This window comes from Schistocerca piceifrons, chromosome 4 (assembly GCF_021461385.2).
Source record: "Schistocerca piceifrons isolate TAMUIC-IGC-003096 chromosome 4, iqSchPice1.1, whole genome shotgun sequence".
Classification (NCBI taxonomy): domain Eukaryota; kingdom Metazoa; phylum Arthropoda; class Insecta; order Orthoptera; family Acrididae; genus Schistocerca; species Schistocerca piceifrons.
The window spans coordinates 524269540-524293997 of NC_060141.1; the positions used below are offsets into that span (position 1 = coordinate 524269540).

The 24458-nt window shown below is 42.9% G+C and overlaps 1 protein-coding gene across 1 annotated transcript in view; it reads right to left on the minus strand.

Moving 5' to 3' along the window:
- Nucleotides 1–3388: 3388 nt before the first annotated feature.
- LOC124795396 (carboxypeptidase B-like) overlaps nt 3389–24458 on the minus strand; it is a 146214-nt gene continuing 125144 nt past the window's right edge. Inside the window, exons 9-10 of the mRNA XM_047259411.1 lie at nt 22264–22348; nt 3389–3699 (exon numbers count right to left, since the gene is read on the minus strand). Of these exons, the coding sequence (XP_047115367.1) occupies nt 3491–3699; nt 22264–22348 (294 nt within the window). The 3' untranslated portion in view covers nt 3389–3490. The remainder of the gene's footprint in view (nt 3700–22263; nt 22349–24458) is intronic.

The following is a 24458-nucleotide window of genomic DNA, read 5'->3' on the forward strand; positions in this document are numbered from 1 at the left end:
AGTTTCTGCACGTGCTATAGTCAGTATTGAAATTTCCATTTCTCTCCTGTGTTTCTTTGTACCCTGGAACTCTGTTCTCCAAGCCACTTTTGTTTGCCCCATCCTGTATAAGAAAAATCTTCCATTCTGTGCTAGTAATTTTCTTCATCTAAGTCAGGTACAATAATTATGTAATATTTTCTGTGATTGCCATAAGAAAAACGTTCTGAATCTCTTACCAGGACAGTCATCTTTGACTCTACTTCAAATGTAGCCTTGTTAAACTGTTAGCCGTGTTACTGTGTTTGTCTGATAATGTATGTGGCAGAAATTAAAATATGTATTTGCTCCATTGGTAAATAATGGAACATTTCAATGAATATATGTCGTATTTGGGTAGTAAATTGGTTCTAAACTCAACGTAAATTTTTCCGCAGAACTTTGCATCCTAACCTCACGGGCATGCACAACAATAAAAATATAGTACCTGTAGGGTATGCTGCTATACAAAATACTACGTAATTAACAGAGATGTACCTGAAGATGGCAGCATGCTGAAGAAACGCGTCGTTGTGAAGTACCTGTCACTATCAGCCGCGACTGAAGAAGTAAATTGGGTTAGTCATAAAAAATCCTTTGTGTAGTGTGTTTTATGAACTGAAGTCACGGAAGTAGTCCTCTACAGGCAGTTTAAAAAACGTGTCATGTATACCTACAAAAGGTAGTATTGGTCAAATACAGAAAAATTGTTCACATTATGATATTTCCGGCAAGTAGTACCTGTTGAGATATGAGCCAACCTGTCTTCTGTTTCGTGACAAAAAATAAAAACACCTGCATCCTTATGATTTGATTTTATTTTGTCACTACCAGTTTCCACGCTTAATTGCGTCATCTTCAGGCTGTTTTGGTGCGGTACAGGTTGATACGATCCCCATGCATAAACCATCAGTTGCCAGCATTACTGGATTCGCAGATAATCTGTCAGCACTCCAACCATCAACTGTCAACTGTTCTCTGATTCTCATCTGTCTGTTACGTAGAAGTAGATACTATAGACATTGCTGTATGTGGTTACCACGCATCTTGATACATCCGTCAGTCCTTCCGCATACTGAATCATGCATTCTTTCAAATACACGTGGCCCCATTCCAGTTGCGACACTTGCATTCATCACTTACTCCTATAACGTCTGCACGTTGTCGATAGGTTGGGCATTCACTAATGAATCAGCTTCAGTGAACATGGAGGCCATGTTAGCAGACCATCTCGACCAAACCATCGCCCAGAAACGTAACGGTGAGGTAGTGTCGTGTGACTCACAGAAAATGGGGTGGTGCCGCGTCATACACAAACCACAGTCGTTGTCATTTCCTAGGCGAACGTTCTCAAATAACGCTGTCAATTCACCGTGCAGAAATAGATGATACACATCACCTGTAAAGCAGTTTGGTAAAGTGTGTGGTCCTATTAGTCTGTCACCGACAATTCCAGCCAATGCCATACACTGACACTGAAGCGAAGCTGACGTCTTACCTCCAATGTTTAGTCGAGCAGTCGCATATGCCCGTGTGTATTGTAGTAATTTACTATGCAATCTCTTGTGAACGTGCTTCATTTGCAAGTAAAATGTGGACAGTGAATTGTGGATCTTCAACAGGCCATATCTCAACAGATATTGGTGTCTGGACATATAATTATAGGAGCTATTCTTCTACTCTCGGCCAATACCTAACTCCTGTAGGAGTGATACTTTCTTAAACAAAATTTATTTTCCTAGATAAGTTCTTGGTACCTCCTAAAACCCACACTCTGTTTTTTCTGTGAACCACACGAACAGTCGTTAATTTGTGCACACATTCGATGCACGTCTGTCTCTTCTCTAAGCTTCACAAGCAAGTGTAGAGCGCAATGTTCTACACGGTGTGGTTTTTCCGATCCATTATATACACGATGCACGCACATTAACGGGATAACCTCAGAATTACCTGAATCACCAACTTCTGCAGCGCCGACGTGCAGGAAGAGTTCAATGAGGTTCTGGAAGATACCGACAGGGATGTGGATCCACGCCGACCCTACTGCCCTGGCCAGCTGCGCTGAGTTTTTCGGTTGAGGATCCATGGTGCGAGTAGCCCGATCGATGTGGCCCGACAGGTTCTCAACTGGGTTTTAATCAGAGGAGTTCGATGCCCACGGGAGCACAGTAAATTCATCTTGCTGCTCTTCGAACCACACGAGCTGTGCGGCGCGTTGCATCGTCCTGCTGGTAGGTACCATCGTGCCAAGGAAAAAAAGGAACTATGTAGGGATCGAAATGGTCTCCAAAGATGAAAGCATACTTGTGTTGAACCATTGTTCCTTGCAGAATGAAGAATCACTCTGGGAATAGCAAGAAAACATATCCCGGACGATAATGTTCCCTTGTACGGCCTGAGCCCTTCCGATGACTTTGTTGCAGGGCCGTGCACACCACAGGCCATCTATCCGATGGAACATAAAATGTGATTCATCAGGAAACGCCACTTCTCAACACTCTGTGGACATCCAGTTGCGGTACTAGCGTGTAAATTTCAGCCTTCTTCGTCAATGATCAGCAGGCAGCATGGGTGCATGAACCAGATGCCTGCTGCGGAAGCCGGCAGCTGTGGCCGAGCGTTTCTAGGCGCTTCAGTCTGGAACCGCGCGACCGCTACGGTCGCAGGTTCGAATCCTACCTCGGGCATGGATGGGTGTGATGTCCTTAGGTTAGTTAGGTTTAAGTAGTTCTAAGTTCTAGGGGACTGATGACCTCAGATGTTTAGTGCTCAGAGCCATTTGAACCATTTGAACCTGCTGCGGAGACCCATACGCAGCAACCTTCGCTGAACTGTCGTTGAGGAGACACTGTTGACACCCTCTGGGTCCGTCTGGGTGGCACGTGCTCAAATGGACGTCTATCTCCCCGTACACATCTCCGCAGCCGACGTTCATCCCTGTCCCCGTGGTGCTTAACAAATGCCTCAGCACCAGTTTTGGATAGCGTAATTTTGCAGCGCACGGTATACTTCAACCATGGCGGCACGTGAACAGTTTACAAACTTAGCCGTTTGAGAAATGCTTCCACCCATAGCCTGGAAGCCAATGATCGTACGCCTTTGGACATCAGATATACTGCGCCGTTTCCGCATTACGACGGCGACTGGACTGTTTTCCGTGTCGCCCCCCCCCCCCCCCCCACACACACACACACACGGACACGCATTGTATACCCTTCACTGCAAGCGCTGCACATGCTGTCTGTGAATGGTTATGGCACGCTGAAGTCGAACATGGCGGTGGTCACATTAATGTGACTAGACCGTGTATAAAACAATAAATTCACCGTTGTCATGGAAGGTATTCATGATTGTTTATGAAAATACGTACTTGCAGCTTTGTTAATTCATTTATTTTAACCTCGCTGTTAGGATATGAGCGTTCTGACAGATACATGCATGTTTCCTAGCTGCCTCAGACCAAGCAGCTACGCTAACTGCTAGTAGCAGGGGGCTGCCACTGCCCTGAGACGGCGTCTGCCAGGACTTTGATGAGCTCGAAGGTCTCCGTGACGACTGGCCAGATGGCCGAGGGCTCCGGGTCGAACCCCGACGCTCCCCCTTCGGGAAGCTCCAGAGTGTACGAGAAGCGCGCGCCCGGCACGCCCTTTGCGTAGTCACGGCTCGAGCCGGAAGAGAAATCTGTAAACACGACAAGCATCCTAGTTACAAAGGCTGCAAACCATGTGGCGCATTCTCTATATTTCCTGTAAATGCTAGACAATTTCACTGAACATTTTTGAAACCAGTGGACCACAAGGTGCAGTCCGTAGCTCTCCGCCAGACTTATATAGTACGCTACCTGCACACGTTCATAAAACAAGTCACGAACTCTTTCTCTGTTGTTGCCCCCTCACCTCTAGGGAGAGCTACCGACCACGCACTCTGTCCAGAATTAAATGCCTTGTTGGTTTCAGGAGGAAGCTGAAGCATTTCCCTCATAAGTTTCCTCATAAATTAACGTATACGGACAGTTTTCGCTCTGCCGAACAGTAAAGCAAATCCTCCCAAGTTCTCCCCTTTACGCTTATTTCTCTTCTCATTCCTCGCTCACTCGCCACTTTATTTTCCCCCAGCTTCATTAATTGTGTTTTATCATGTTTCCCTTTGTCGGTCTCTTCCGCCCCTTTCCTCACGTTAAATGCCACCAGCCTCCATAGCTTAAACCTGCCTTCCCGTAACTGCCTCTATAGTTGCACTTTTCGTGAGCGAATGAAAAAAAGTATTCAGTTTTTTTTCTACACTGTAGTAATTACTAAAATTTTATTGTGTTTTGTATTAGATGTAACTTACAAAATGCTTCTCGTAATGAATGCAGCAAAAAATATGTAGAATGTCTGGTTTAATGTAAGAGAGGGCTGGCTGGCCTCAGTCTTGCCAAGTTCAATATATTAATGAGAAATAAATAAAGAAACACAAAATCTTCCAAACTCCAGGCAGTAGCTACAGGACGAAACACACTCAATTTCCGTCCCCATGGCTCCTACATAACCTGATCTAACTACCCAATTGACTAACAGACTAAAATAACTCTGACTAATCATTGTCTGTAAACTAACGTGGAAATCCTCAGCCACTATAGTTCAATTCTTTTATCTTGGCGGCTCGCGCATGCCCGCCCAGACGCAGGAGATTGCTGCGTTGCCAGTTGCACACGAAGCACGCGCCAATAGAAGCAGCGCCATAGTATAGCATAGTTTGCAAGCTTATGTGTAGGGGGGAGCGCGCAGTTCATGAAGTAAAGCCACCACGGCCGCATTAACCCTTTCGCTGCTACAAAGACGTGCTTCCTGCATTCCGCGCTGTGGGCGATTTTGTCACTGCACTGCTCGCCTGTGCAGACACATTGTGTTCCGACTGCTTTGACACTCTTTATCATTCGATTCCACAAAAACTATTTGGCTCAAAAGTTAGATTTTTACCTATCTTCTTGACTGATACCTTCCCCCCCTAAATGACTTAATTTTGTTTCGATGTTCAACGCAGTTATTATGCAGCATTAAATATAGTAAACCTTTGCACGAAATTTTGAAGAGTTTGCAGAGGTAAAAGTCCATAGAGTATACTTTCCGTATGTTCGATTTTAGTTGCCACAATGTTGAGAATGAAATGTGGACAAGATACCTATATATTTCATTTAATTTAAGTACCACATAAGTGTCGTATGTAATATTGAGAAATATTCCACCTTTCGCGACTGTAACAAAAGTTTTACTTACACTGGGCACGTTTGGCTTTATTTTAAAGCACTTCAATCAATCAAAAGGAAGTAGACAAAATACATTAAACAAAACTGTGGACTTACAAAAACATTAGGACTTGAATATACCGTCTGTCAGTGAAGCGCTCAGAGCTATGTCAAATATAATTTTGTGTGTGGCACACACAAACAGCATTTATTTGCTAAAACACTGATGAGCCAACACAAACGTTGAATATTGTGCTACCGCAGCACAAAACTACGAAAGGTGACTTGGCAATGGAGGACACAAAATACAGTCCTCTTATGATGCTTCAATAGAGAGAAACGCGTCTGGTCTAAATAAGTCGCTTATTACAGTTGCAGAAGAGGGATATATTTCAATACCATTGGTAAAACTGCGACTGTGGAACAAAAACAAGAAATAGAACATGAATACCATTGTGTATGTGCCATACCTTTCACCGATGGAAGTGCTTTAAAATAAAGCCAAACGCGTCGTGTGTATATAAAACTTTTATTACAGTCGCGAAAGACGGAATATATCTCAATATTACATACGACACCTATGTGGTACTTAAATTAAATGAGATATTGTTATACAGTAAATATTATATGAAATTTAGGTATCTTGTCCACATTTCATTCTCAACATTGTGGCAACTAAAATCGACCATACGGAAAGTATACGCTATGGACTTTTACCTCTGCAAACTCTTCAAAATTTCGTGCAATGGTTTACTACATTTAATGCTGCACATCAAAACAAAATTAAGTCATTTATGGGGGGAAGGTATCAGGCAAGAAGAGGTGTAAAAATCAAATTTTTTGGCCAAATAGTTTTTGTGAAATCGAATGATAAGTGTGTCAAAGCAGTGGGAACACCATGTGTCTGCACAGGGGAGAAGTGCAGTGATGACAAAATCGCGCACATCGCGGAATGCGGGGAGCACGTGTCTGCAGCAGTGAAAAAGCACTAGAAATTTCATTCAAACCAATAAAATTCGTGAAGTAAGGCACTCCAATATTGTTTTTAAATAAAGAAAATATTAAGCACCGCACAAGGTTTGAACTCATAGCCTTTCACTTGGCAGCCCAACACCTTAACCGTTTCGCTACCTCAGCTCACCGAACAGTATACCTCCATAATGACTCTAACACCTCACGCAACTACTTATAAACACTGTTGGTATGACTATGAATTACTCACACTTCGTCGAAGTACAATAGGAAATAAACAATTACCGCTGTTCTTTATTGCGAAAAAGCAGTTCGTGAGATTGAAACAAACACCTTTCCTTGCTATCGCCTGAATTAGGAGTCTTATTGCTTGTTTGGTTTAATTAATTAATAGAATATGAAGCAACTGGCATAAAGAATGCTTTTTCCAAACTTTCTGTAAAAGAAAGTCTGCTATCAAGACATTGCTTTTGTTCTATTACTTTATTTATGACTGAACATTTCTAAAACTGAAGACACTCGTCCGTGCTCTGCACTGCTGTCGAGATCTGGCAACGTCGTTCTCTGTTCATTGGCTGAGTGTGTTTTGTGACGTCAGATGCGCAGAACGAACCTAAACTCGGCCGTCAAGATATATGACGCGCACTTTAACTTTCCAAGAGGAAGTCCACAATAGACTAAAACTACTCGTCAGCCGACCCGAGAATTTCATCACTCTCGACACCTACAAATCCTTGCTCCGACTGATATGCTGCAGGATAAAATACAATACATACAACGATTGTATTTCAGCCTGTATGATTATAGCACACGTTTAGTTATTATGTTACTTGTGTCAGTGGTCACAGCCGTTGCCTCCATTGCTACAAAGTGGGTCACAACCCCTCGTGGGTACCGTTACATGTATGTGCTGTGACGTGGCATCGAACATTTATGCTTGACAACGGCGTAACGCCTTAATCGCAGTAACAGAATAACAACTTCTAAAGGCATTGAAAAATAACTGCATTTAAACAACTCGTGCAGGTTGCGGACATACATTAAAAAAAGCAAATTAATTACGCTGGTTGAAAAATCAGTATTTCTATTGTCTGCTTGTAATTCAGTGGCACCAGTGTCTTTTATTTAACACTCGTAATGTAAAATTTGGAAATTTGTGGTAAGGTCTTATGGGACCAAACTGCTGAGATCATCGGTCCCTAAGCTTACATACTACTCAATCTAACTTAGAGTTACTTACGCTAAGGACAACACACACACACACACACACACACACACACACACACACACACACACACACACACACACACATGCCCGAGGGAGGACTCGAACCTCCGACATGGGGAGCCGCGCGGACCGTGACGAGGCGCCCTAGACCGTGCGGCTACCCAGCGCGGCACAGCACTTGTAATGGTTGGTCAGATGACTTACTAGTGAAAGGATATACTCAGAGCTTGTACATGCAACACATCTTAAGAATGATGAAAATACAATATCCGTTGTTATCTTTACATACTAGGCAGAATTGATTTTACAAGCCCGATGAAAGATCATTTTTCCGAGTGTTGGTTGGTTTACATGTATTGGTTCTGTAAATCAACTTTTTACTGCAATCTATTTCTCTATATAGAAGACGAAGCACTTGCTGCCTATCGAGCGAAGTGGCACAGTGGTTAGCACACTGGACTCGCATTCGGGAGGACGATGGTTCAATCCCGCGTCCGGCCATCCTGATTTAGGTTTTCCGTGATTTCCCTAAATCGCTCCAGGCAAATGCCGGGATGGTTCCTTTAAAAGGGCACGGCCGACTTCCTTCCCCATCCTTCCCTAATCCGATGAGACCGATGACCTCGCTGTCTGGTCTCCTTCCCCAAACAACCCAACAACAACAACAACAACAACTTGCTGCCTCGGGAATTGGGAAGAAAACGATCGCTGGGAAATGGAAAAGAGGTGGCGTGGGTATTTTCTGCAGCTCACCACCATTGCGGAAAACTGAAAATAAAGAGGACCTTCTAGATAGGCACTCGACCCCAAGCTTCAGCGCTCGGTACTCTTTACATACAGCCACCCACTACCTTGCAACTACGCAAGCACAAATGCCTCGGACATCGCCCGACCCGCATCGCAAATGCTGTTTTCTTCTAAACGCTTGGCCACTTGGAGCTCCCACATGTGTACTTTCAATTCTCGTCAAGTCATGCACAAACATTAAATCTGAAGGAAATCGGTGACCAGGAGGAGGCACGATTTATTAGTAAGTAACAAATCTGCCAGGAACATTTCAGCATTTCTTAAGTGGCCCAAGTAGACTGTTTCCGGTGTGACTGTTATAACACCCCAATTACAGAAACCCCAATAAACAACCCTTAGTTGTAAAAGAAGTAGGAAAATTAGTCATCTTCACAGTGACGGCAGCTACTGACGACAAAATTTACACCTGTGATAATTTAATCAACGGAAATGTCATGTGAGGCCGGCCGGAGTGGCCGAGCGGTTCTAGGCGATACAGTCTGGAACCACGCGACCGCTCCGGTCGCAGGTTCGAATCCTGCCTCGGGCATGGATGTGTGTGATGTCCTTAGGTTAGTTAGGTTTAAGTAGTTCTAAGTTCTAGGGGACTGATGACCTCAAAAGTTAAGTCCCATAGTGCTCAGAGCCCTTTTGTCATGTGAATAATAATATTTATCAGGAAATAGAGACTGAATGAAAGAATGTGATAGGATGCGAAAAAAAAACATCAAAGAAAGAATTGCAAAATAATTAATAACGAAGGTGAAAGTCCAGATGGTAAATAGAAGAGAGTTGTAGCCGCATCGAAAAGAAAGTTCGATGTGACTACAATGTAACTCGGAAATGGAAATGTTTGCTTCAGTTGCTATCTAGCCGCTCTATAGTACTATTGCGATAGCAGCATGCATGTAAGCGCAATATGTTGTTTGAAGCTAATCAGAAGTTTGAAAAATTTTGCGATATAGACTGAAGCATTATTCAGAAGTCATACAAAAGCAACATAACGGGATACGGAATACGCGACGAAATTAAATCGTGTGGGATTTGTTATGGGACTTAGCCTTCGTGATACTGAATAAGCACGAACATTCAAGGACATTGAAAAAGAAAGATCGCCGACAGAAAAATAATTACTAGTCTCGAGTAGGTAACAGACAAACGCAAACATGAAGAATGTACAATTGCGCCGAGTCGTCAGAAGTTGTCGTCAACGACAGGATTACTGATGCAAATGGAAGCAATTCACTGAGTGAGAAATCGGTGTGCGTGCTCAGCGTAGGGACAATTAATTGCGAGGAACAATAAAACTGGGTTCAAACTTTAATTCTTCGTGTCGCCTACATAACTAAATAGACATTGTCATGCGTATTAGTGATAATTAATTGACTACTAGAATATTAGTAAGTGAAAAGTGAATTCATGCTTATTTAACAATGAACAGTCATCGATTTGTCCCAAGATTACGACGCATTCTGAACATTGCTTAAGTATACGTTATCTCTGGAGTTACGTCGTGTAGTTATTGAACACGGGACGTAGCGACGTCTTGACGACGGAATAACAAGTGGTTCAAGTGGCTCTGAGCACTATGGGACTTAACATCGGAGGTCATCAGCCCCCTAGGCTTAGAACTACTTAAACCTAACTAACCTAAGGACATCACACACAGATTTACATAGATTCTGTTCGTGTGCGTTTATTGCATTTAGTGTAAAATAAATATTGTCCGGGCGTCTCTGGCGCCTACGTCTCCAGTGACTGAAAAGACGAATTGCGGAAGAGTCGGCGTCACCTGTAGGTGCTGCTTGTAAAGTGACGGAGTAGAGAGAATGGGGACTCGTCCACCTGCTCTTCAGTTTACAGACTTCATAATACGATAACCATGGTACATGCAGTTTCCAGTTTCCTGCCATAGCGGAAAACCTACAGTCAGAATTACCTAAACAAGGGAATGGCCAGGATTTACCACAAAGATGGTGTCTGTAAAGTTTTGCTGAGAAGGAGAATTATACGCCAGTTCTAGAAAATAGTTACTAATAGTTCTGAGGCAGCCATTTCGGTGATATTTAGAGCAGGGAGCGGGAAGCTAGTGTTTCTTCAAGAAGAGGAAAAAGTATCGGGAAGCAGAAGGAGGAATTGGACGACAGACGAAAAGTGGCTTCTCCCAAGAACGGTCAGAAGTGGCGAACGAGTGCAAACTCGGGCATCAAGCAGCCATTCGACTGATACGACGGTAAAGTCCTGAACCATTTCATTTTTTTTCTTTTTTTGGACGAGTATGGTTGGACAGAAAATACTGAGGCATCCTAGCGTAGGGAACGACGCAGTAATACGAGTAAACTGAATGGAAATTTCGAGAGCTGGGGTGACGAAAACTTTTCCAAGTGAACACAGATCAACGATGTTAATGTAAATAAAAGTTAAATTTTAATTTTTATTTATATTCACGTGGTTCCTTTTCTATACTCCGTCTTTGTTTTTGGTACTCTTAATTTTGTGTGGTCGGGGCTGCTTGTTGTAATGTCCGTGTACTGTTCCTATCCAACGAGAGACATGTCGATTTTTGAGAATGAAGTAGCCCGAAGGGCTAAGTAAGTTTACTAAAACAGTAGTTCCTGTCTAACAGGGTTGTCAAGAAGAAGTTTTGGCTGGCGACAGTAAACAGAAGAAGGATAATTTGATACATTAATTAGGTCTGTGAATGGTGTCTGAAGGGAAGGTAGTGTTTAGAAAGAGTAAGAAGCTGGAATGCCCATTATATGTTTTCGTCAGTACAGTGAAGTAATCACTACCTTCCTCGTTTTTTATAAGATTTCAATATGGATGTCAGTCAACTCTTAAAGAGGAGAAGAAGAAGAAGGAGGAGGAGGAGGAGGAGGAGGAGAAGGAGAGGGTGGAAGAGATAGAACGAGATGTTTAAATCCTCACCAGTTATTGCGTGCATCTATCTGCACTGAAGCGCCTAAGATACTGGTATAGGCATACGTATGCAAATACAGAGATATGTAAACATGCATAATATGGAGCTACGATCGGCAAGGCCTACATAAGACAACAAGTGTCTGGCACAGTTGTTAGATCGGTTACTGCTGCTACAATAGCAGGGCATCAAGTTTGAACGTGGTGTTATAGTCGGTGCACAAGTAATGAGACACTGCATCTTGGAGGTAGCCATGAAGGGATTTTCACGAGTGTACCGTGAATATCAGGAATTCGGCGAAACATCAAGTCTCCGACATCGCTGCAGCCGGAGAAAGATCCCGCAAGAACGGGATCAACGAGGCAGAAGTGTAGCCCTTCCGCAAATTGCTGCAGGTTTCAATGCCGGGCCATCAACAAGTGTCAGCGTGCGAACCATTCAACAACACATCATCGATTTGGGCTTTCGGAGCCGAAGGCATGTCGCGTGCCCTTGATGACTGCACGAAGCAAAGCTTCACGCCTCGCCTGGGCCCTTCATCACCGACATTGGACTGTTGATGACTGGAAACATGTTGCCTGGTCGGACGAGTCTCGTTTCAAATTGTATCGAGCGGATGGACGTGTAGGGTATCATGAATCCATGGACCCTGCATGTCAGCAGAGGACTGTTCAAGCTGGTAAGGTCTGTAATGGTTTACGGCGTGTGCAGTTGGAGGGACGTGGGACCCCTTATGCATCTAGATACGACTCTGACAGGTGACACGTACGTAAGAATTATGTCTGATCACCTGCATCCATTCATGTCCATTGTGCATTCCGAATGACTTGGGCAATTCCAGCAGGACAATGCGACACCTCAAACGTCATAATTTCTACAGAATAGCTTCAGAAAATCTCTTCTTTGTTTAAACACTTCTGCTGGCCATGAAACTCTCTAGATATGAAAATTATTGAGCATATCTGGGATTCCTTGCAACATGATGTTCAGAAGAGATCTCCACCCCCTCGTACTCTTACGGATTTGTGGAAAGCCCTGCCGGATTCATGGTTTCAATTCCCTGCAGCACTACTTCAGACATTAGTCTAGTCCATGCCACGTCGTGCTGCGGTACTTCCGTGTGCTCGCGGGCGTCCTACACTATATTAGGCAGGTGTACCAGTTTCTTTGGCTCTTCAGTGTAGATCAAGCATGCTGAAGAAGTGCGAAATCTTCACTGGTGCAAATTTAAAGTACTCCAGAATTCTGGACAGTTGGAATGGCTAGAAAACTTTCGTTTCAGTAAATACGCGTTCCTATTTCTGTGCACACATTAGGCAACTAACGAATGTTTTGTCACTGCCATTGACTGTTTATGACAGTACCCTCTCGGATAGCAGAGTGCGCTACAGAGCTTAATTCTGGGACTCGATTACTTGCCGGCTACGAATCGACGAGGATAAGTGCGTTGGCCACCCTATATGTGGTTCTCAGGTGGTTTCCCACATATTCCCGGCTAGTTAAATACTGGGTTGGTACCTGTATCAAGCCTCATTAAGTGGTGTTGTCAGAAAGGGTATCCAGCAACCCACGCCGGCCGCTGTGGCCGAGCGGCTATAGGCGCTTCAGTCCGGAACCGCGCTGCTGCTACGGTCGCAGGTTCGAATCCTGCCTCGGGCATGGATGTGTGTTATGTCCGTAGGTTAGCTAGGTTTAAATAGTTCTAAGTCTAGGGGACTGATGACCTCAGATGTTAAGACCCATAGTGCTTAGAGCCATTTGAACCAACAACCCACTGTCACTAACAATGTCAAAGCCGAAATAATAGGCCGACTGTGTGGAGACAGGAGATAAGGCAAGGAATAAGAAAAATAAGATGGTGACTATTATTTATGAGAGCCTTTGCAAGTAAAATAGAGAGTGATCATATAAATTCACAAAGAAGGCAACTACATAGGTCGCAATTCAGTTTTGTGATTCAGCATTTATATGCCTCTTTTCATATAAAACAGACAAAACGTGCTCCTCTTCAATTAAATAAAGGCAATGAATAACTTCGTAATCAGTAAAATACTTCTCCTTCGTCCACATTAATGAGAATTTTAAAATGCAAGTAGCAACCTGACAACCCAATCACGACCAGGTCTGTTGCATGTCGTATGTATTCGCTACTGAGTAGCAAGTATTCCACATGACTCTATGCAACGTTTCGTTACTGTCTGAAACGTGTCACTGGGGCAGTTCCTTTCAGGTAATCCACCACCCACTCGCTTGAGCTGATGTCCGGAGCCAGGTGGTGGGGGACCTTCCAGCGGAAGAATCTGAACAGCAAAGCTACAAAGTCGCCAATGTCTCGTTGTTAAAAGATCACTTACGCAGCCGTTCTCGGTTCGTCTCCATCGGCGCCACTGCGCCAGCATGTGGACAGTTTTCTACGAAGTGAGTTCGTCTCGTCATTACTTTCCCTTGCTGCTGACTCCATCATTTACATCCTGTTTAGGCCCCTGATAAAGTGCTCCTTAGGATGACCTGCTGTAGCAGGGAAATATGCTGTATCTAGTATTTTCTGTGTGTGTGTGTGTGTGTGTGTTTTAGTGTGTGTGTGTGTTCCGTTATATTCTTTCATTTAATTTCAATGCACCTAAAATGCACACCTAGACGGAAGCACCAACACAATGAAAATGGTTCTAGTTGGCCGTTATCAAGCATGTCCTCGCTGTTTTTCTCTGAGACATATAAATTTTTATTCCGTTAAGTAACGGGGCAGGAAGGATATCTTGCAAGAGGGGTCAAACAGGAAATCCACTGCCAACAAAATTACAGAACATAAACCTCTCTTGCAAGCAGGCTAGTAACTCCGAATTACTTGTTCAAGGCAAAAATTATTTAATCATCCTCCTTGAGTGTCAACTAATTTCACATGCTGTACTCCAATCCTTGTCATCCTCTACACTACTTCTAGTATCATGAGAGTTATTCCACGGTGTCTTAACAGATGACGATTCATCCTGTCCCTCCTTCTTACCATATATTCCTTTCCTGCAGACGACCTCCTTATCTCATCAGTCCACCAAATTTTCAACGCTCTGCGGTAGCAATACGTTTCAAATGCTTATATTATCTTCTGTTCCGGTTTTCCAACAGTCCTTCTTTCACTACCATACAATGCTCTGCTACAAACGTATATTCTCAGAAATTTCTTCTTCAAACTAAAGCCTACGTTTGATACTAGCAGGCTTCTTTTGGCCTAGAATGCCCTCTTTGCCAGAGCTGGTCTGCTTTTTATGTCCTCCTTGCACCGTACATCAAGGGTTATTTTGCTGCCGAGGTAGCAGAATTCCTTACCGTAGTCTACTTCGTGATTCCCAATTCTGATAAGTTTCACGTTGTTTTCATTCCAGCTACTTCTCTACACTTTCATCTTTCTTGGATTTACTCTCAATCTATATTCTGTACTCAATAGACCGCTAACTCCATTCAACAGATCCTGTAATTCTTCTTCACTTTCACTGAGAATAGCCATGTAATCAGTGAATGTTACCGCGGATATGCTTTCACAAACAGTTTTAATCCCACTCCTGAACCTTTCTTTTATTTCTCTCATTGCTTCTTCGATGTACAGACTGAACAGTAGGGGCAAAAGGCTACAGCCTTGTCTTATACCCTTTTTAATACGAGCACTTCGTTCTTCGTATTCGAGTCTTACTGGTCCCTCTTTGCTCTTGAAGGTATTGTATAGTGTCCGGTGCTAGCTATAGCTTACGGTGTGTTTCTCAGACATTTGAACATCCTACACCATTTTAAATTGTCGAAAGCTTTTCCCAGGACGGTATACCGGATGAACGTGTCTTGATTTTTCTTCAGTCCGCAGCGTCATAGATGTCATTCTAGTGCCTTTACCTTCCCTGAAGTCAAACAGATCGTCCTCTACGAGATTTTCAATTTTTCTTTCTTATCTTCTGTGTATTATCCTTGTCAACAACTCGGATGCATGAGCTGTTAAGGTGATTGTATGATAATTCTCGCACTTGACGCCTCTTACTATCTTTGGAACTGTGCGGATGAGGGTTTTCCGAAGCTCTGATGGTATATCGCTAGTCTCATACATTTTACGCGCCGACGAGAATATTCTTTTTTTTTTCTTTTGCCACTTTTCCCAATTCTGTTGGAATGTTATCTATTCCTTCTGCCTTAATTGATCTTAGGTGATCCAAAGCTCTTTTAAATTCCGATTAATACAGAATACCCTATTTCTTCCCTGTCAACTCCTGTTTCTTCTTCTATCACAAGATCAGACAAGTTTTCTCCCACATAGGAAGCCTTCAACGTACTCTTTCCACCTATCTGCTCTCTCCCCTGAATTCCCATTGCACTCTTACTGTTACCGCCCTTGCTTTTAATTTCACTGACTGATGTTTTCACTTTTCTACATGCAGAGACCGTCCTTTCGACAATCACATTTTCATACAGCCATTTCGCCTTAGCTTTTTGTTTATTTCATTCCTAAATGACTTGTATTTCTGTATTCCTGAATTTTCCTGAATATATTTGTACTTCCTTCTTTCGTCGATCAACTGAAGTATGTCTTCTGTTACCCACGGTTTCTTTGCAGTTACCTTCTTTTATATATGTTTTTCTTTCCAGCTTTTGTCTTTGCCCTTTTTAGAGGTGTCCTTTATTCTTCAACTCAACTGCAAGCTGAGCTATTCATTATAGCAGTATGTACAGCCTCAGCGAACTTTAAGCATCTCTCTTCATTCCTTAGTACTTCCGTATCCCACTTATTTGGGCATGTATTCTTCCTGACTAGTCTCTTAAACTTCAGCCTACTCTTCATCGCTACTAAATTGTAATCTGAGTCTATGTCTGCTCTCTGGTACACCTTATGATCCAGTATCTGATTTCGGAATCCCTGCCTGCCCATGATGTAATCTGACTGGTATTTTCCCGTATCTCACGGCGTTTTCCAAGTAAATCTCCTCCTCTTGTAATTCTTTGACAGAGCTTTCGCTATTACTAACTGAAATCTACTGCAAGACTCCGTCTTTCAGTCTTTCTCTTTTCACATTCTTATTACCAACACCATATTCCACCGCAAGCCTTTCTTCCACTGCTTCCATTACAACAGCGTTGCAATCTCCCGTGGCTACTAAATTTTCTTCTTCCTTTACGTACTGAAGTAGGCTTCAGTATCCTCTTATACTTTCTCTGTCTCATCATCTTCAGCTTGCGACATTGGCATGTATACCTAAACTACCGTTGCGGTGCTGGTTTGCTGTCGATTCTGATGAGAAAAACCCTAGAGAACCCTATCACTGAACTGTTTACAGTAGCTCACTCCCTGAGCTACCTTCCTGCCCATGACTAATCCTACTCCCGTTACACCATTATCTGCTGCTGTTGATATACATTACACTAACCTGACCAGAAATCCTTGCCTTTTATCCATTTCACGTCACTGACGTCCATCATTCTATATTGAGCCTTACTATATCTAGATTGAGCCTTTGCATTTCCCTGTTCAGACTTTCTATCTTGCTAACCGCGTTCAGACTTCTGAAATTCCACGTCCCGAATCTTAGGAGGTTACGCTTCCGTTGGTTATTCAATCTTTTTGTAATGGCCACCTTCCCCTTGGCAGTCCCTTCCCGGTGATGTGAATGAGGTATCAGTCTGGAATATTTTGCCAATGGAAAGATTATCATCACAATTCTTCAGTTACAGACCACATGTCCCGTGGATTTAAGTTATGTGTCTTTAATGCATTGGTTTCCATTATCTTCTGTAGCGTCATCCCATTCAGCGAAGGAGCGGACAGAGGTTAAGGACAGTCTTTTGCCCCTGGGTTGAGAAACAGCCCTTCAAAGCGGACGAATCGGCAATAATCAACGGCATGAGGATGCAGAAGGAGATGGAAACCCTAGCATTAAAGACATGTAACATGTATCCACAGGATATGTGGCCTGTAACTGAAAAAGTGTCATGATGATCTCTCCGTTGACAAAAGATTCCGGAATAGTGCCCCAATCGGATCTCCGGGAGGGGACTGTCAAGGGGAAAGTGACCATGAGAAAAAGATTCAATAACCGACTAAAGAATAACGTTCTACGAGTCGGGGCGTGGAATATCAGAAGCTTAAACGTGGTAGGGGAGCTAGAAAATCTGGAATGGGAAATGCAAAGGCTCACTCTAGATGTAGTAGGGATCAGTGAAAAGAAATGGAAAGAAGACGAGGATTTCTGGTCGGATGAGTATAGGGTAATATCAACAGCAGCAGAAAATGGTATAAGAGGAGTAAGATTAGTTATAAATAGGAAGGTAGGGCAGAGAGAGAGTTACTTAGAACAGTTCAGTGACAAGGTTGTTCTCATCAGAGTCGACAGCAAATCAACACCAAGAAATATAGCTTTAGGTATACATGCCGACGTCACTAGCCGAAGATGAAGAGACAGAGAAAATATATAAGGATATTAAACGGGTAATTCAGTGCACAAAGGAAGATAGAAATCTAATAGTCATGGGAGATTGGTATGCAGTTATAGGGAATGGAGTAGATGCGCTTGGCACTCGCAGTGAAAGAGGACTAAGATTAATTGAGTTACGTAACAAATTTCAGATAGTAATAGCGGCTACTCCGTTCAAGAATCACAAAAGGAGGGGGATATCTGGAAAAGACCTGGAGATGCGGGAAGATTTCAGTTAGATTACATCGTGGTCAGGCAGAAATACCAAAATCAGATACTGGATTGTAATGCGTACCCAGGAGCAGATATAGAGTCAGATCACAATTTAGTAGTGATGACGTGTAGGCTGAAGTTTAAGAGATTAGTCAGGAAGAATCAGTACGCAAAGAAATGATATTCGGAAGTACTAAAGAATGAAGAGATGTGCTAGAAGTTCTCTCAGGCTACAAAGCTCAGTAAACAGTTCAGTTGAAGGGAATGGACATCTCTAAAAAGGGCTATTACTGAAGTTGGGAAGAGAAACATAGGCACAAGGAAGCAACTGCGAAGAAACCATGGGTAAAAGAAGAAATACTTCAGCTGATTGATGAAAGAAAGAAGTACAACAATATTCAGGGAATTTCAGGAATATAGAAATACAAGTCACTTAGCAATGAAATAAATAGGAAGGGTAGGGAAGCATGAAAAACATGAAGAATCGAAAAAGTAACGATTGTCTGAAGGAATGACTCGACATGTAGAAAAGTCAAAGCAGCATTCGGTGAAATTAAAAGCAAGGGTAGTAACATTAAGAATGCAGTGGAAGTTCCACAGTAAATGCAGAGAAGAGAACAGATCAGTGGAATGAGTAAACTGAAGGTCTCTGTGAGGGGGAAGACTCGTCTGATGACGTGATAGAAGAAGAAACAGGAGGCGATATAGAAGAAATAGGGGATCCAGTGTTAGTATCAGAATTTAAAAGAGCTTTGGAGGACTTAAGATCGAATAAGGCAGAAGGGATAGATAACACTTCGTCAGAATTTCTGAACTCGTTGGGAGATGTAGAAACAAAACGACTATTCACGTTGCTGTGTAGAACGTATGAGTCAGGCGATATACCTTCCGCTTTCGGAAAACATCACCCACACTATTCCGAAGATTGCAAGAGCCGACAAATGTGAGAATTATCGCACAATCAGCTTAACAGCTCATGCATCCAAGCTGCTGACAAGAATAATATGCAGAAGAATGGAAAAGAAAATTGAAGACGTGTTAGATGAAGTTCACTTTTGGTTTAGGAAAGCACCAGAGAGGCAGTTCTGACGTTGCGGTTGATAATGGAAGCAGGACTAAACAAAAATCAAGACACGTTCATAGGATTTGGAGACCTGGAACACTTCGACAATGTAAAATAGTGCAAGATGTTCTAATTTCTGAGCAAAGTAGTGGTCAGCTATAGGGAAAGACAGGTCACATGCAGTACTTACAAGAGCCAAGAGAGAAATGTAAGAGTGAAAGACCAAGAACGAAGTGCTCGGATTAAAAAGGGTGTAAGACAAGTCTTTTGCCACTACTGTTCAATTTATACACCGAAGAAACAATACCGCGTATAAAAGAAAGATTGAAGAGAGGGAATAGAGTTCAAAGTGAGAGTATATCAATGATAAGATACGCTTATTACATTGTTAAGCTCATCGAAAGTAAAAAGAGAATCACAGGATCTGCTGAATAGAATGAACTGTCTGATGAGCATCAGAGTATGGATTGAGAGTAACCCATGTAAGACGAAAGCAGTGAGAAGTAGTAGAAATGAGAATAGTGAAAAATTTAACATCAGGATCCGTGATCACGAAGTAGGCAGCAGAATAACCCGTGACGGACGGAGCAAGGGTAACATAAAAATCAGAGTAGCATTGGCGGGAATTTCTGGCCGGGAGAAGTCTACTAGCATAAGACGTAGGTCTTAATTTTAGGAAGAAATTTCTGAGAATATATGGGTGAAGCACAGCTTTGTATGGTGGTGGAACAATCGCAGTATTTGAGATGTGGTGCAACAGAAGAATGTTAAAAATTAACTGGATTGATAAGGTAAGGAATGAGAAATGACAAATATACGGAAAACTCTGACATGAAGAAGGGACAGAATGGTAGGACATCTGTTACGACATCACAGAATAACTTCTAAGACACAAGAGGGATCTGTAGAGGGTAAAAACTGCAGAGAATCCAACAAAAATGAAATGAAATAATTGTATGGCATTGTTAGCCGGGAGGCCCCATTCGGTTCAGTTCGGCCAAGTGCAAGTCTTATTTCAGTCGACGCCACATTGGGCGACTTACGTGCCGGTGATGAGGGTAAATTAATGATGAGGACATCACAACACCCACAGCACGAGCTGGGAATCGAACCCGGACCCGCTGTATGGGAGGAAAACACTTTACCACTGAGAAAAGCACGCAGACTAAATCCAACAAATAATTGAGGATCTAGACTGCAAGGCTACTCTGAGATGAAGAGGTTTGCATAGGGTAGGAATTGGTAGCGGCCAGCATCAAACCAGTCAGAAGACTGACGACTCAAGAAAAGATCTACACACATGAAAAAAAAATGGAGGACGCCTTCGTTCAAAAATAACAAGTAATACATGAACTATTAAACTGTCTCAATTACAAGCGATGTACGTATGGTGTATCCGCTTGTTATGGGAAACATAGTGCACGAGAGGCGTTCGTTTCAGAGGCAGCTGTTGACTCGAGTTTAAATGATGAAGCAGAAATAATTGCGTTGCCCACTTTACTAAAGAGAGGTCATACGTGCAGAATGAATACGTGCACCAGGCTAATTAACGAGCAATCTATCGTCACTCAAAAATTTACTGTAGCAAACTTTGAGTTCCAAACAGTGAAGAATTCAGTTGAAAAATTAAGTAAAATTACTACAGATGTGAAATGACTTTAACCAGATGGAAAGGTTCCTAAACTTCTCACGGTCTCGTTCTCAGTCACATCCTAGTACTGCCGCTAGAATACTCACCATTTTGGCTGCCGCCTCGTATCTTGAACGAAGACCAGTTGCTCTCCATCGATCTCTGTCACAGGAAGCCGCTGTTCTCCGCCACTCCCCGAATCAGAATCTTCTCTTGACTAGTCCAGAACAGAATGTTTTCTGTGCCACTCTTCGAAATCGAATGTCCTCCGTACCCTTTCGTTTCTCTAACTTTGACTTCTCAACATCAATAATTCCGCCAAAAGTCCGCGTCAGCTAACCATGTCTCCTGCTTACTTGTTTCATCTTTCAGAAGAGGGAAAATTTTCCACACGACTCCCCTCCCCTCGTCTTACGACTCTCAGAGAGATCCAAGTCTCATATTGGCTGTCAATAAGGGCTCTAGCCTTGGTGTTAGCATATGAGACGTGAGCAAAATGCTCTTTTCCCTCTACCATCCTGCTTATTTTTCGAAAATGTCTCAAATCTTGTCTCTCAATTTTGGTAAATGCCTTTGTGTCGGTATGTCTGTCAGCGCGTAACTTCCTACATAATCAGCAGGCTGTCAACCTGTAACAGGCGCCAGTATGTCGCCTGGGAGTGTAAACGGGCATTACGTTCTGAGGTGTCGTTCCCATTCTGAAGCCATAGAGTCTGCAAGAAGCGTGCCTCCACCATTAACCAGCAATGTGTCCATCTCGCTGCATGCCGAAGAGAACGTATAATGACGGACCCATGCCGTGCCTGTAAAGCGACCGTGCTGGGAAGCAGTTCTTCTAAACGTATTATGCGAAGATGCTGCATTGTCTTATTGACACAAAGAGGGCCGCCCTGCCCTAAGGGCCACACGACTCACGAGTGAAGCTCAGCCATCCGGACATAACCTCAAACGAAGGCTCTGGCTCTGAGCACTATGCGACTTAACTTCTGAAGTCATCAGCCGCCTAGAACATAGAACTAATTAAACCTAACTAACCTAAGGACATCACACACAACCATGCCCGAGGCAGGATTCGAACCTGCGAACGGAGCGGTCGCTCGGCTCCAGACTGTAGCGCCTAGAACCGCACGGCCACTCCGGCCGGCTCAAACGAAGGAAAACTATTATTTCAATAAAATATAACTTCCTTGTTCCCCGACCTGTTAAGAGGAGTACCGAATTGTCTACCTAAATTCTATTAAAAGAAGCTAATTACGAGAATTCACAGTGACATTATTGGGTGGAAACCAAACTTAACTGGCCTTTGATTAGAGCAGGCGGGTATCTCGCCCAAAGTGCAAGTAGCGAGACTCACGCCACCATCTTCCCATGCTGCTTTTCATCTGCCTCTTTGTCGTTAACGTCGGATTGGATTTTCACATATGCTGGCTCGGGAAGGAAGGGAGGCATGCCGACCCAGGTTATCATTTAACAAACGTGTACATACAAAGCATCTATAGGAAACAATGGCACACTTCCGGCCTAGAGGTTGGCTATATTCGCAAACATTTAGCAAGCGGCAAAGGCCAATGGACAGTTTGTAAAAGCAAAAAGACATGAGAGAGGTCTGACATTTCTCTTTCACAGGGTTTATACGGCCGACCAGAAACTGTAACGGGAAATCGGTTTACGGAAAACCGGTTCTGAGAGCCCCGTGTAAACGAAGTGACTGACATAGGCAGTGCGCTGCAGCAGAAGCCTCAGGCTGTGCTGTGGTGTACTCACAGAGGACGTTGGCGGAGCTGCCCACGGTGTACTGGGTGCCGCGTACTGCAGCCAGCGCAGCGGTCGCCGCGATGCCCAGGGCGTGCTGCAACACACCAGTGAGCAGTCGCACCTCTTTTCCATACAAACAATACGAATTATTGTATTCCATCTTGGCGCGGTGGTACAGCAACCTTCGATCGCTACTATAAATAAGAAACAAAATAAAACACAATCATAGGTTGCAGAATGTTCTTTATTAACTTAAGAATGACGCGTTTCGCCCGGATAGAGCATCATCAGGGTATGTTAAAAATCAGAAATTTTCTGCCAAAAAGCATTCGTCAAGAAGGCATGATACCGCATAAAACGCGTTAAAAGGCAAGCTCATGGAGGCGTTGTTATGCCTCCATGAGGTTGTCTTTTAACCTAATGATGCTCTGTCCGAGCAAAACGCGCCGTTCTTAATAAGTTAACAAAGAACATTCTGCAACCTACGAGTGCTTTATTTTTAATACAAACAATGCAGTTTGTAGGATTAGTACTAGAAATAAGAATAATCTTCACAGATATTTAAATCAACTTGTTTTGATCTAGAAAAATGACTCCAGAATGAGATTTTCACTCTGCAGCGGAGTGTGCGCTGATATGAAACATTCTGGCAGATTAGAACTGTGTGCCGGACTGAGACTCGAACTCGGGACCTTTGCCTTTCGCGGGCAAGTGCTCTACCAACTGAGCTACCCAAGCACGACTCCATGCCCCGTCCTCACAGCTTTACTTCTGCCAGTACCTCGTCTCCTACCTTCCAAACTTTACAGAAGCTCTCCTGCGAACCTTGCAGAACTAGCACTCCTGAAAGAAAGGATATTGCGGAGACATGGCTTAGCCACAGCCTGGGGGATGTTTTCAGATTGAGATTTTCACTCTGCAGCGGATTGTGCGCTGATATGAAACTTCCAGGCAGATTAAAACTGTGTGCCGGACCGAGACTCGAACTCAGGAACTTGCCTTTCTCGGGCAAGTGCTCCATCATCTGAGCTACCCAAGCACGAGTCACGAACCGTCCTCACAGCTTTAATTCCGCCAGTACCTCGTCTCCTACCTTACAAACTTCACAGAATCTCTCCTGCGAACCTTTGTCATTACCTTATAATGAAAATGTGTTTCAGATTTTTTGACTCTTTCTACATCCATGACGACCATTTCACTTTAATTCTGTGTAAGGTACATTACCATATCTTTTTTATTTGTAAATATGTGCTATTTTTTTCTTGTTTCATGACATGGTATACATCCGAGAGGGCCTCCTTACTGTAGATCTATGGAAAAATACGTACATCTCATCTAATCGTATCTCGCTCCCGCTTTCATTGTTACTTTTAACGTTGGAGTAACTTTAGTCATTGAGTCAAAATCAATGACTTTATTAATGACGTGCTTAAAGGATATCAAGCACCAAGTTTTTGTTTCAAAAATGAAAATAGCAAAGTAGGATTAAATAACAAAGAAAGTTATGAAATATTAGAAAAACTTTTTGACAGACTCTTAAATTGTTCAGTTCTAACAGTTAAATCAGAATTTTCAGCGATATCAGAAAACCTTGAGTTCGATTTCCCATCAACAGAACTAGAAATTCACGAAACCATCAAAACGCTAAAAAACAACAAAGCATGTTGCGAATTTCTGAAACGGTAAGAAACAAAAGTTATGAGACATCTGCGCTTGCTTGTTAAGAACATTTGGAAAACAGAATAGATTCCAGAAGACTCAGAAATAGCATTAATCCAACCACACTACCTAGAAGGAAAGACAAAACATATCAGTAATTACAGAGGAGCGTCGTTCTGCCAGTAGCACGCAAAATATTGGCAAAAATTCTCCTGAACAGAGTTGATGAAACATCCTGCAACGAACTGGAAGAATATCAGCGTGGTTTTCGAAAGACTCTGCACAGAACATGTTTGTAACTTAAAATCAATATTTCGTCTCAAAATGTTAACCAGGAAAGCTGTAATAGCATCATTTATCGATTTTGAAAAAAACATTTGATTCTGTAGACAGAGTAGCAATAGATAAAATAAACGGAGACTGCAGTATGAAAGAAAAGTCTAAATTAACATTTATGTAAGAAATATATCTGGTGTCAGACAAGGGAGGCACGTTTCTTGCTTAACTCCATTTTAGAAAAAATCGTAATAATGTGGAATTTGGTG